A 14,832-nucleotide genomic window follows, 5' to 3' on the forward strand; every position below is an offset into this window, starting at 1 on the left:
CTTGCTGAACACATTTTTCCTAAAGGCTTCCTTACCCCAGAGCACAGGGCAACAGCCAGTCTTGTTAGAGAAATGAAATGCTGTTCATACATAACACAAGTGCTCTGGATGCCATACTGTCACTAATTTTTGGTGGCAGCTTGACGTGTCTTTAGGTCTAAACCCAGCTACCGAGAGACTAAGAATTTCTTTTTATGTCTTATCGCAGACGTTACTATTTCCTGAGCTATTCTTGCTGAACAGCTCCCCGGGTTAGCCTTCCATGTCACTGTTACTATATTTGTAGTATTGTAGCAGCAAGGAGCCCTAGTAAGAGGCTGGTATCTCTGGGGATATGAGGGGCTTACGTGCCAGACCCTGTACAAACACCCGTGATGTTCCTCTGTGTTTATCCAGCTTTCGGCTGACACAGTGCAGTGCGGAAACGGGAGGGAATAAAGTTCTTGTGGTGGGAACCTGCTGGGGAGCATTTGAATGAACACGTATTTCTTGCAGCTGCTGCAGTGGTTGATTTTACGCAGAAGATTATAAACATCTACCTAATGCACATAAATAAATGATAAATGCATATATATGTGTGCATAGTATATAGTACCTATTTTATTAGCCATTCCTATTAAGAGGTAAGTACCTATTTGCAGCTGAGGCAACAGGTGGCTTATATAGAGGTCATGAAATCCCTTCTTTAATTTATTGCAAAGCCTTCTTTTCATGGCAGCAGATAAACAGGAGTCCTAATGGGGAATACATTCTTCTAAAAAAAAAAGATATCCCTCTTTTCTCCCCCTTTATAGTAATCACACCTAAAATGATTACAGCATTCTGTATTGTTCCTTCCATGCATATGCACAGCCAAAGACAAGAATCGTGAAGCTCAAAATATCACATATCAACCTCTGGGAACAGGTGGACTGTGACTCAGGGGCACAGAGCTCTTGTTAAGGTGTTTTTTTGTGTAAAAGTAGCTTAGCACAACAGTTCTATTACCTACTGTATTTAAGCCACCTGTCTGCAAGGGGTTATGCTGCCCTGAGATGTGCAATTCACTGGATGAAACAGCTGACTTAGGGCCTGTAATCTTTGTGAGTTAAAACACAAAACAACAAAAACAAGGCCAGGTCCTTTTCTTGTTACCAGATCTCAACAGAGTTATTTATCTGTAGAGTTTTCATACTTTGAAGCCCCCTGTAATACACTTGTGCCATTTATCACCTGTTCAGGACTTTAAAATGATGTTTACATCTTCAGAGGTACCCAACCAGAAATGCTTTACGCAGCCATAGTCTTCTAAATCATTTGAGAACTGTATAATACTGTAATTGCCAACAAGTAATGTGCTCCAATGGGCAGATTCAACCATCTTTTACTTAATAAAAATTCAGTTAAAAAGAAGACCAATCCCTTTAGAAAGATAGTAAAAGTTTTAGTAGATGTACCTTTCCCTTTTTCATCCAGCTTGCATACTTTCAGTTTTCTTTTTCCCTTTTCCACTGGAACTAGGTTGCATTATGTTACAGGTCATGTGGTGTTTGACAGCTGTTGTCAAACAAGCCTCTCCCAGGTTCTCCCTTAACATGTCTCAATGGTGTTTGGTCACTAATGTTAAGAGAACACCAGTGACATACAGCAAAGACAAATATTTTCAGCCATTATTGGAATAAGAGAGTAAAACCACTTTCTTTTGAAGGGGCAGAGATGTGACTGAGCAAGTCTCCACCAAAGAGGCAACTATTGTAGAGTTGCCAGGGTGGCTGGTTTTTTAACTGACAGTGTACCAAAAACCAGAACACTGCCTATTCTCTGGGAAAGTAACACTTGCAATTGAAGCATGAATTTTTTTCAACAAAAAAGTATAAGAAAGTAGGAAAAGGGAAGGGTAAAAAAAGAAATGGAAGGGATATAGAAAAGGAGAGAAAAGGCTATGACTGAGAAAAATTGAGCACTCCAAAAATATCTCCATCTCATCCAAGATATAGGCATATAAATCGGGACATCTGTGCTGTCCTTACTTCTATCAGAATGAGGCCCCTGGGATTGCAGTTGTGGCTGTGGCTGGAATTTGGCACAACAGTTTTGACCTTTAGCTTTAGTGAAGTGGCTCAGACGATGGCTGCTTGATAAGTAGGTCAAACTAAACACAGCATAGAAGAGATACTGAACAGACATTAGGAGGCTTTCGCCTGCAGAAGTTGGTCTTGTGCAGCTTGTTCACCTCAGTCTTGGTAGAACAGGAGAGAGGCAGAGCCATTTTACAAGAAAATGTCTGGAAGTGATTATTTTAAACAAGAACGAAATGCTCTGCAGTGAGACTACTGTAATTGCACTCAATCAGGCTAATGTAGGAATTATGACAGTACTTCTTGGTGTGGAGAATTCCAGCTTTTAAAGAATGTCCTTAGACTACTATGTAATGATTTATAAATATTTTTTAAAATGATATTTCAGGAAAAAAAAGACTTGAAAATACTCTATTGGCTTCAATGGAAACAGGATTTAAATAAATATCGATTGCTTGTAAAGATGTGCAGACTTCCTTGTAAGTTGTTTTGATTTGTAAAGAGAGGGGGGAGGATTTCATTCATCACTTGAGTGAAATTCTATATTAGAAACTAAACACTGTAACAAATTTCACTGCTAATTTGTAAATATTTCCTGTTTGTAAATAAAGTGCTGGTAAAATTTGCCCTAAATGACTATTGCATACAAAGAAGGAAAAGTTAACTACGGATCCACCTGCAACTGAAAGGTCCAAGACAATTATCCTTGAGCAAGATTTGTTTCTTAATGCACATTTGATGTATGGAAAACTGCAGCAATCTCTGATTATTGCTGGTTGTTTTCTTGCTGCAAAGTTAACCTGCAGAAATAGGAGCAGAAGTTTCACTTCCCCCAGATTATTTATACAGTCCTTGTCACAAACAAACTTTTTATTATTCTTGTGAGCTTATATAAGAGCTGTTCATTTCTTTGCATCACCAAAAAAAAAGTGGAGGGTCGAAAGAGGCATGCTTCAACAGCACCCCTTCCTTAGGCAAAAAAAAGGAAAAAAAGGGACTTGCTGTTTATCAGTAAGAACTGAAAAAAGACAGGTCACTGTTACAGCTGTGGTGTAGGTTGGTAAAGCAAAAACAACAATTACTGCATAGGTAAAACGCTACCCTAGGCATTAAAACGTTTCATTGTAACAACAGCTTTTTCATAAGACTCACTGACATCTGAGAATGTCACATCTGGTAGCAAATTAAAACAAATCTCCATTAGGTTGGTAATTGCTATTGTTCCCATTGTCAAGATGGCTAAACTGAGATGCAGTGAGTACAGTGAGCAGCCACTCACCACAGGGTGTATAAGGCAGAAGGCCACTTTACATTCAAAATAATGAACTACAGAATTACACTTTCAAGGAAATACTGTAGATCCATCTGATTTCCACTGACAAGCATACTTTCTCTGATATATGCACAATCAATTAACGAAAATGACTATTTCATGGTGAAATTACATGGAACATTTTGCTCTCTGGGACAATCCTGCTCACAAACATACATACTTTAAATATGTACTTTTCTTCTGTGAGCACAGTACCAACAAATATCCTAACCACATCCATCATGCCTTTAAATGTCTACAATTTACATAGGGCCCAGTTTTGTACCACCACTCCACATAAGTAGTAAAACAGGCTCAGATACAAAAGGTCTAAAGGTTCTTAACTACACTATTTCTTGGCTTTCGCCTTACACAGTCCCACACATTTCAATAGGATGTGCTTAAGAAGTAAAATATTGTCACACATGTTGGCAGAACCAGAGCCAAAGTGAATAAGGAGAGAGAACTGTGTTAGATCCTAAAATCTGTAAACATCTGTTTTTATCACAAAATTCTTATAGAGCAGATAGAGGTAGCTGCTGCTGTCAGAGCTGACTGCTTGGCCAATATTTCAACCTTTTGCACCTGTTTTAGTGTCTGTTGTGTAATTTGTTAAGACATTTCTTTGTCTTTCCTTTATGGTATCTGCCTGTGTGCTTGCTGCCAGAGCCAGGAACACTTTACTCTATACACTAGTGATCTGTTCCAAGGTTGGCTGCAGCTGCCCTGTGCAGCTTGCTGGAAGGGTACATGGGGGCTGGAAATGGCACAGCTTTGTGATATTGCCATGGACCATGGCCAGAAATGTACACACCACAGTCTACAGCACGTATTGGTTAAGGGGCCAACTGCCCACTAAAATATCCTGTCCCCTTTTCTTTGGAAACCCAAGCATAGTCTGATTTAGGACGATGTTCCTGGGGTTTTCTTGCAGCTCAAGCTATGAGAATACAGCTCTGAGAGAAGCAGTAGTTAATATTCTTCTTGACTCTTTAGTCTCTTTAGAAATATCCAGATATGCTACTTAAGAGCTTTTTATAGAAACTTCAAGCATTGCTTTGTTGACTTCTGCAGATATGAAGAGTAAATTATCAGTATAATATACTTTTAAATCTGTACTTATACAGAAGTTTCTCTCTTTCTCTCTCCATCTATAATAAAATACCATTTCTGCATCAATGTCTCATAAATGTTCCATTTTTTTAATGCCTTGCCAAACTACTGCTTTTTCCTTTTTTTCTTTCTATGCATATAAGGGGAAGCTGCTGTGTGCAATGATTAACAACCGTGTCTAGAGTATATCTGCAGCTTTTATGTATATCGTATTTCTGTCTAGACCCTGATTCTGCAGACCTTTATGCTTAACTTCACACGGCGTGAATCTGTGACTTTCATTCTCACTTCAAAATGTATAACAAAAATGAAATTATCACTTGAGTAACTCATTGCTTTCTCGAATGTATTTGTTACCAAGCTTCATAGAAATATTTAAATAACATTTCAACAAGCTATTTAAACAACATGCTAACCTACTGGATTCTAATTTCCTTATACTCACATTAGGTAAAACTTTAAAAAATATATACATTCATAAAAATGTGCTTGTAATTTAATCTTTCGGACTGACATCACATGAATGATAATTTAAATAAGCCATACTGCCAAGAAAACTTCCAGATATGAGTAATATCCAAAGTGAAGTGATATTAGTACTTTAAATGCAGTGATAGTTTCCTGATGGCAGGAAACTATGCTTAATATGAATAAACAAGTCACACTTAGATTTGCATTCAGCAATTTCCTGCACAACTAAAGAGAGGAAAATATAAATACGAGATGGCTGAGATACTGGTTTTAAGACCAGTCAAATATAATCTGTAACAGCTACACTTCTGAATAAGATTACCAGTACTCAACAGCACTGAGAGCTTCTCCTGTTTGATCAAATGGCTGTAATCAGCCTCTATCTTATAACACTACTTCCATACTTGTAAAGTTCTATTAAAGATGAAAATTATTCTTTCCCTGTTTTAATAAAACTAAATTCGTCCCAGGTTCCTCAGATTAATTTAGCTAACAGGGCATGACAATTTCTTTTCCTTATCTAATAATAATTTAAAAATCATTAGCTCTTCTCACATTCACTGTTTGTAATAGAGTAAGATGTAGCAAGACATTTAGTACTAAATAAAGAATAATATTTAATATTTAAAATTTTTACTACAGAAACCTACAAAGGAGCAAGTAATTCCAGTCTTCTAATTTATCATGTTTGAACATTTTTGCATTGCTTCAGACTAGGAAGTGCACACAGATCATGGTGTCTCCTGTATTTGAATGAGCACTTGAAAACTTGAGTACTGTAAGGACTTGTACAATGTCTAATGAAGGGTACGAAGAGAAAGCTGTATATTCTGTTGCTGAGCACAAGTATACTCTTACATGGTTATCACCTCCACAGAGGGACAGATAAAGCAACTTTTCCAGGTACCACAGAATCACAGAAAGGTTTGGGTTGGAAAGGACCTCAAAGATTATCTAGTTCCAATCCCCCTGCCAGGGGCTGGGACACCTTCCATTAGATCAGGTTGCTCAAAGACCCATCCAACCTAGCCTTGAACACTTCCAGGGATGGAGTGTTCATTTCCACAGTTGAAGTGTGGATTTCCACAGCTTCTCTGGGAAACCTGCCCTAGTGTCTCATCATCCTTGTAATAAAAAATTTCTTTGTTATATTCAGTCTTTCAGTTTAAAACTACTGCCCCTTGTCCTGTCATTACAGGCCTTGGTAATGTCTTTCTCAGTTTTTCTTATAAGCCCACTTTATATATTGAAAGGTTGCAAAAAGGTCTCTATGAAGTTTTCTCTTCTCCAGATGAAAAAACCCCAACTGTCTCAGCCTGTCTTTATAGGAGAGGTTTTCCAGGCCTTATTCCATAGAACCATAGAATAGCTGGGGTTGGAAGCGATATTAAAGATAATCTGAAAGCTCTATTTTGCTTCCCTGTGTTCCTGAGTTCTTAAAATTGTTTGGTGTGGGAATTAAAATGGTTGCCTACATCAATCCTCTGAACAGTCATTCAATCAAAAAAAAATAATATTTCCATACACAGAAGAAATTATAAATCTGATGTGAAAGACTGCATGTGCAAGTCTGTGGTAAGTTTAGGAGATGATATCAGCAAAGAGCTGGCTGATTACATTTTTAATATACTTCAGAAATTCTCCTATCCTGATAATAAACATGAGTACGTTATTAGAACAGTATAGAACACTGCATCAATGTAGACAGTGGGCATAAACTCTTACACTTATTCCCAACAGAAAATTAATTTTTCATGTTTATACTTCTCTTAGAGAAAAATATTAATTGCTATAATCTCTCTATGCATCTCAGATGTAACACACAGAGGAATAAGTAATTAGACATTGTTACATTTACTCTCTCTCTTTGTATTTCAGGAATTATTTCTGTACGTCTAATATAACAGTTGTATAAAGCTATCTATCTATGAAGTAATAAATTGTTATGTATCTCTTGTATTTCTTTTTTCTGTTATTAAATCTTTCTGTTCAGATTCTTTCCACCATTCTTCTCCTTTCTCTGCCATGTTCCCCCAGTTCTCCTTTATGTCCTTCAATTTTTTGTGGCTTGTTTTTGTTCCTACCTTCTACTGTAGCAGGCATGGAGAATTATGTCGGCCTCGCCTCACCATGTGCAGCTCAGGGTTATGACTATAATCACCCCAAATAATTCTTCCCTCTTCCTCCAAACCTGTACCATAATGGCCTGACACATCTTCACCTATCTTTTAAACTTTTACTGGCTTGGTTGGGGAGTCCATGGACCATGACTTCTGTTCCTGGCCTAGATATTTATTTTTCCTGAGCTAATGACCTGCATTAAAAGTCAAACTGGTTACTTGCATTTTACAGTTGTTCTTGAAGAAAGAAAGAAAGAGTACTTACAGTTTTACTCCAGGTGAGACCTGTGGTATGATGCTCTTTGATATAAGCTTGAAGCTCAGACCAGATGTTCAGATATGACTTTACCCAATCAACATGGCGTGTGTCACTGTAAAAACAGAGATAATATTTATATTTGTAAGTGTACATAAAAACAGAAAGCATTGCTATTCTTGCTTACAGCAGGTAAACCCCAACAAATCAGTTAGCAGGCAGGCAGCCAGCCCAATGCTGCAAATACTAAGGCCTACTACACTGGAAAGCTTGTAGCTCCTTCCAGAGGACAAACAAGGCCAATGGATGTCTGTAGCAGAGAGTGCTTCCTGCTAGAAGGGTGTGTCATCATGCTGCTCAGGCACAAAATCAACTGAAGAAGCACCTGAGCTGTGCAGCAGGTACCCAGCCTCAGTTTCAGGGTGCTGAACTTTAGAAAACTAAATATCCATGGGTTCTTTAAGATATTCTAGCTTCCAAGTTCAAATGTTTAATGCTGGATCATAGTGTAGTCATCAGACTAAAGTATTTATAGATCAAAAATTTTTAAAGTTAAAGTCACAAGTTGGCTCTAGAATCATTATCATTAGTCTTCCAATGGGACTGTAAATGCAAACAAGAAATATGTAGAGAGAGATAAACTGTTGGAGTCCTTACTTATGACAAATTATTACTGAATAGTGATGGCTGTGGACTGGATGCTTACAAGGATTTGTGTGTCTACCTTCTATTTATTTCCTTTGGAGTTTGATCCCTAATAATGCAGAGGATCTGGGTCAACAGGCTTAATCCAAAGCCTACTGAAGTCAAGGGAGAGCCTTCCACACTTTGGAAGACACTGTGGTCTGATTCAGTGGAAAATAGGAAAATAACTCCTTATTAAAGGAAGAACTAAATACCTAAATTATGTATTCTATTTATACCATTACATGAGACATTTTTTTTCTCCAGTATGAGTACTAAGGCTATACTGTAAAAATCTTCAGTTACTCTAGTAGGCAATACCTTCAGTAGGTGAACTAAGGCTTTAGGAATAATATATAATACATATAAAGTGAAATATTCTATATAGCATGTAATATATACTTATACATAGACAAGAAACATAAATAGATACAAAAGGTTTTAATATTTATAAAGTTTTCCTCACTAAAGAGTTTTGGAAAACTCAATAGCAAATACTGCTCTTCACTGTGACATAAAAATCAGGAGCTAATATCTGGCCTTCAAAAGTACCAAATCAACAAGATTTATACATGGCTTTTTTAAGAGGGCACAGGAAAGACCTGTATTTTTGCTTTTTGTCCATCAGCTCACAGATATCATTCATGGAATTTTTTCTGTTAACTCCTTGTGCTTTTTAATAACAGTGCAGTGGTATAGAGAAAAATGAAATCAGGAGCTATGGAGTTTGATGTGCAGTTGTACATACCTACCACCTAAATACACATTTTCAAGTGAAGAGCAAGAACAGCAACAGTATGAGTGCACAAATGAGACAAGGAAAAATAGCAGCTAGCCAGCCACGTGTTGCTATGCAAATATGCATTTGCATATAGGCTTATGATGCTGGAATGCCAGAAAATTAAATATAATCTTAAAATGTGCAGATAGTGAAAACCAGCACTGCTAGTGCTGCTGCCATTCTCACTGCAACATGCTGCAGGTCAAAGATGAGCAGGGGAAACTATACTACTGCAAGCAGGTTTTAACAAATGCTTTTTAGTTTACAAAATACTTTCTATGATAGCATTGTGAACCCTACTGGTATGGTTAATGCTCTGTTCTCTGGCTAGTGGATGCTGGGGCTTGGCAACATACCTGTTCTTGTAGTCCTTTAATACCCTGTTAGTATAAAAGGTAGCAGCATCATTCATCTCCTTGACATAAGGGCCTGGTTTAGGAGACTAGGACCATCAACCCATGGTAGCAGGAAACAACAGAAGGAGAAAGGAAGTAAAACATTAGTCAGACACCTTCCCTGACACATTAGGTTTATTACCTTCTTGGATGTAGCAGACTGAGGAACTATACAGATGGGACTACAGAGCTCTGCAAGATTTGGAACTGTTCTGGGCTGCACCATCCAGAAGCACATTTACACCCTTCCCAGCCCTCCCACGTGTCACTCACCACTGCTATCCACCCAAGGGCAGGTATGCTCTCACTGACGGCTGACAGGTGGTTGAACATTTTACTTCCTCTGTTCCTTTCTCTGAAGTTCTGGATTTCTTGAATCTTCTCTGATATTGGCTTGAGAAGCATTGCCACCTCATTCTGGGGGAAAAAAAATAAAAAAGAAATAAAAGAAGATGCTGCTGTTAACAGTAGGGGGGTGTCCAAAAACACCCTGTGGTTTAATATTGTCCTCCCTGCCCACTGATTTAGGAGTTGGAAAGAAAGGTCATAAATTTCTGCATTACAGTAACAAATTAATTATCTTCCTCTGGTTGCAGCAATAAAATGTACAGATATATAAGTATTAATAATGTGTTGCAGCAAAAAAATGTTCTCAGCGCTTGCAGCGTTTTCACATGCTGCCCAGGCTAAGAACCATATAGACCCCATAGCTCAGAGTTAGCAGAATGTTTGTATTTTGCGTGTGATATCCCTTGAACTTCTTGAGACTCTTTCCACTGGCTTGAGTTTTTCAGTTTTTCATGTTACTAATCGAGTTGTTCTTTCTAGAAGAAACACAAACTACTTGTTAGCAGCCTCTTATCATCTGGCAACAAGATTGAGAAAGTAATACACAGAAGGCAATATCAATTTCAGCTTTCCCTATCGGTATGTTTTAATGTTTTAATTTCCTTTGGCTGCAAGTAATGTGAGAGGATTTCATGGGAAACATACTGCCTGCAAGCCATGGTTTGGGGAAATTCTCCTGTGTTAATCAGAAACGAATGGTATCCAGGGGAATGACTGCTGAACGGAAGGAATAGTGTCTGGAGTGAAGAGAAAAACCGAATGAATGTAGAAGCTATCCAAGCTCTTTCCTGTGTAAAGTGAATGCTAATCACACTGGTCCCATGTCTCAGAAAAACTAATTTAGAGCACTAACTCACTGGGAAAAATTCTTCCACTCAGAAAACAGACGACTGAGGGACGTGGAGTCATCAGCTCATCAGCAAAACAACTGCTACACCTTGCAACCCTATAACATTGCAAAAGTATGCTCACAGAACCCATACGATGTCCCATCAAAGACAGTGCACCATTCTGATTCTCCCAGGCACTTCACTTGAAAATCACTCAGGATGTAGCAGAACTCTGCATTTTTTCTCAGTTTTTCTAGGGCTACTTCTTTAATGGAATAGTGTGCTTGCTGGAGACAATTAATCCTTATGTTCTTGAGGACTAATGCTGTTATGACACACATAAGATGATGTGTGCATGTCTTGCTTGATCTCCTGTCATCTGTAAGGTCTTTCTTTTCACCCCTCCACAAGACCTCAGCCTTACAGAATTTTATGCCATCTTAAAATAAGCATGTCTGCTTTGGACCAACACAGGTCAAAAGACACTTCAAAAACATGACAAAAAGGGGTTCTGCATTTTGAAAAGAATTTTGATCCACCTATGGAGCCTTAATATTTTAGTGGTAGTGTAATTCTGAGAAAGGCCTATGAATCTGAAATACACAGGGATATTTGATCTTCTCCTGCAACAAAGTGGGTTGGGAGAAAACAAATATTTACAGTATTACTGGAAAATGAAAAGATTTTTTGCTGATGACTTAATGACCAGCATAAGTCATTAAGTCTGAAAAAGCCCTGAAACCTCCATGATTTGTAGTTCTTAAAATCTGATTTTGTTGCCATAACATGATAACGCCTGCAGAAATTCTTCTTTCTAATTTTTGCTTGTTTACAACATGCTGCAGCTGGTTGGTTCTTTCTTATTTTCCAGGGAAATCTTTCAAGTATGACAGTAGCTAACAAAACTGAAATTTAAGAAAATGCTTGTTCTGCTTTGATATTATGCCAGTTTTCCTCCCATAAAGTCTAAGGGATATTTACAGTCCTTAGCCTACTGTGAATCTTCATGGCCCAGTTCCAGCCAAAGAGAATATCTGGTCTAAAAATATAGCTCCACAGATGCCTGGTATATCTAGACAGCACTGGGAGGCAGTACATTTCTGTGGACAGGGCACAGAAGTGGGAATCCATAAATGGGGGTTCCCTTTGCAGCTCTCCCATCAAATTGCCATCAGGTTGCAGAAAAGCTGTGTTAGCTTTCTTCAATTTCCCAGATATGAAATAATGTTAATATAGCTGTTTTACTTTGATAGCTACAGATAAGAAGGCAAAATCAGGGTCAAATATTTTTCTGAATGACCCACAATGTCCCACACCTCCTCCTATTCCTCCTAGAAAAAATCCCAGACACTTTTAGGAGAATTTTCTATCAGTGGTATAGACAGAATTTCTGTCTCTCAGAACGCAGGACTTAATCTGTCCAGTGAACCAACTGTTTATAAAAATGTAGTGGATTTATTTAATTTCACAGAAAAAGTCCCCTGTGTAAGTTTTAAAGGTGAAATACGTATTGCTAAGGAAAGTAGCTTGAAGTAATCATTCCCTTGGCACTGCAGTGACACCAGAAAGAGCCACAAAGGGCCTGAGGCTTTGCTCAGCTCTGTCCCATGTGAGATGAACTGGTAGAGCAGGACAGCCCGCCACCCTTTCACTCTGCACTCCTCCTGTTCTGCAATGGCTGCACAAAATGTGTGTCTGTTTGTGCCAGCTTCTTGTCATATAAGTTTCTGTGTAAGGGTTGGACACTGGAACACAGACAGGCCTGCAAGGAATCGCTTAATTGAGTTCTGTCTCAGTTCTAAATTTTTAGTTAGTGATTAAACTGCAGATGAATTACAGTGTATACGGCATATGGGTATAGAAAGGCTCATTAATTCTGGCAGTAATCAGTATTGTTTGACTTCACAACGCAGAAACAGTTGTGTTGAGGGTTCTAGAAGAATAATCTCTTTATTGCAATGAATATTAAAACAGCTGACTGTTAATAAAATGTTTGTCTATACTGTATGTCTAAGAAAAAATGAATTCAAGGAGATGGATCGGAGCTGTTGGAAAAATCTCCAGCATGCCTTTGGCATGTGCTAGATAAAATTTCTTGTCATTTAAGACGCAGCACAGTTGTTTAGCAGAAATTTAAGAGTCTCTGTATAAACATCATTCCTATTATAATATCCGTTTTGCTGAAATGTTTAAAAATGCAACATGGGCACAACTTAGAACCATCAGAAGTAATTCCCAGTATGCTTTTTTCCTTTTTTTAATAATGATTAAAACCAGATCGTCTTTTTAAATATGAATACCTAAACAACCAGCCAGCTTTGTTCCATGTCTTATAATTCTTATTAGCAATTCAAGAGCAGTAAGACTACTGCTATGATTAGCCAAAACACTCTAAAAAACATACAGCATGCAACAAGACTTAACACTCACAGCCCAGCCTCATAAAATGGCCTGGAATACCAGTATTCCAACAGATCGCATCGCACAGACTTTTTTCTCCTCCATGTTTCTGCAATAACCACATGAGAAGTCCCCCACATTTAACAGGACTGGGGCACATGGACTGGAAGTCATTCTCCTTCTTCTTCAAGAGAATGACTAAACTTTCAGGTTTTGTGAGATCTGCCTGTGAAGTCACACTAAACTCAGTATCATGATTAAACTTTGACTGCTCGAGCCAGAGATTACTCGAAAATTTCAGCTTTAATTTGAGAAAATGGGCATTTTCTCAGGACCATTACTGTCCAGAAACCTACCAGCATGAATCACAAAGGCATGAAACCCTGCAGGTAAATAAAAATACAGTTTTTAAAGATCTTATGCATTTTTAAGCTAATGGTTTTGAGGGATGAGATTGTTTACTGGAGAATTTTTATGTTGAGGGGTGGCAACACAGTTCAGACCTCACTATTATAGTGTTTAAATCAGCCTTATTATGAAAAAAACATGACGAAAGAACAAATACCCTTTTAAGTTATGCTAACAGAGGGGTTGGCAGCCTTTGGCATAGAAGCAGTAAAAGAAAGCTAAGAGCATTTGGGATCAGCAGCCCCTTTATTTTACTCAGCTGCAACCCTAACAGCACGACTACAACCTTTATTCCATGGTGTACAGTTCTGTTACCTTCTCCTGTCAGTTCAAAATCTCCATCATACTTACACTGTATTTTTCAGGGGCTTGTTTGAAACATGGAGTTGATTTGAATCAAGCATCTCTGTATGCATTGGCAGATAGTGCAGCCTAATAGAATGATTCTGCAAAACGGTGCTGAGGCCTTGACATTCACACTATACATGTTTGGGGGGGCTATTTTGGACTAGCTGTAAATTGTGGTTTAGATGCTGTCTGGGAGCCTATCTTCCATTTAACTTCATCAGAAATAAACCCACTTTGTATACCCTAGAACTGCTCTATAATGTGAATCATGACATAGTAAATGGGGCTGATTTAAAGGAGTAATATAGTCCCACTGTGAGCTGAAACACTAACGTTGACACAGCCATTATCTCTGCAAACAACCTCATACAGTCCCATCCCACATTTCATCCTTTTCAGGGATGAAAGATATCATGGATAGACTCTGCCGCAATCGGATCTAACAATTTAAAAGGTGAGCATCTGCTCGCAGCTGAGACTTCATTCCCTCTACTGTAAATGAAGAAAGAGATTTCCCTGAGGAATTTCTTCCACATATTAATAGATATTAGAAGACTATATGTTAGAAGACATTAAGAGATGTGAAGAAATGGACTCTAGAGGTGCTGCCCATTACTGTAAAGAGAGCTTAGAAAGAGACCTGATACAACATTCCTACCTTGACACTTAAAGCTCATGAGCAGAATTCCATCCTGTGTCTATAGGAATAATGTACCCGTAGCTTCACTGATCACAGTAATCACATTTCTGCTATGAGTGGCTAAGATTCTAGAACTGAAATAGTTTTTGATTAACTGTAATTTCCCATATTTTGTATTTTTTAAATCTGTAAAGAAGACTTTAAAATTAAAGTCTATCCTTTTTTTGCATATAGGTGGTTTAAGAAAGTCTTTTTTCTTGTAGCTGAGTATTCAGAGTCTGGATGGAATCAGTGTTCAGATTGGGCTGAGGAACAGCCTCTTTATTAGAGTATATAGCAAATGTATTTTTTTTTCAGAGGTGAATCCAAGCTAGTTGGTAACTCTGAATGTCTCAATACTGCATCTGGATTCCTCAAATTATTACTTTTTTTTGGTAATTATTATTTCCACAGAAAAATACCATCAGCTTTTGTTGACAGCAGTCAAACCATTCTTTTAGCACTGCCTATCTTCATCTCTCTTTACAGTGTTTCACATTTGATACCACAGTTCTGCTCTTCAAATTGCAGTATAACCTACTACACCTTAATCCAGCGTTTCCTCTGCAAGCATCTTCTGATTGACAGTAGAGACCATCAGTGAGATTTTTCTCTGAGAACACTACATTT

The 14,832-nt window shown here is 38.0% G+C and overlaps 1 protein-coding gene across 3 annotated transcripts in view; it reads right to left on the reverse strand.

Annotated features, from left to right (window-relative positions):
- Positions 1–14,832, reverse strand: part of CAP2 (cyclase associated actin cytoskeleton regulatory protein 2) — a 67,465-nt gene that overhangs the window by 14,199 nt on the left and 38,434 nt on the right. For all 3 annotated transcript variants that reach the window (XM_032709483.1, XM_032709553.1, XM_032709629.1), the window contains 3 exons: positions 9,463–9,606; positions 9,151–9,236; positions 7,339–7,444 (listed from right to left, as the gene is read on the reverse strand). In XM_032709483.1, the coding sequence (XP_032565374.1) occupies positions 7,339–7,444; positions 9,151–9,236; positions 9,463–9,606 (336 nt within the window). The remainder of the gene's footprint in view (positions 1–7,338; positions 7,445–9,150; positions 9,237–9,462; positions 9,607–14,832) is intronic.

This window comes from Chiroxiphia lanceolata, chromosome 1, assembly GCF_009829145.1.
Source record: "Chiroxiphia lanceolata isolate bChiLan1 chromosome 1, bChiLan1.pri, whole genome shotgun sequence".
Lineage (NCBI taxonomy): Eukaryota > Metazoa > Chordata > Aves > Passeriformes > Pipridae > Chiroxiphia > Chiroxiphia lanceolata.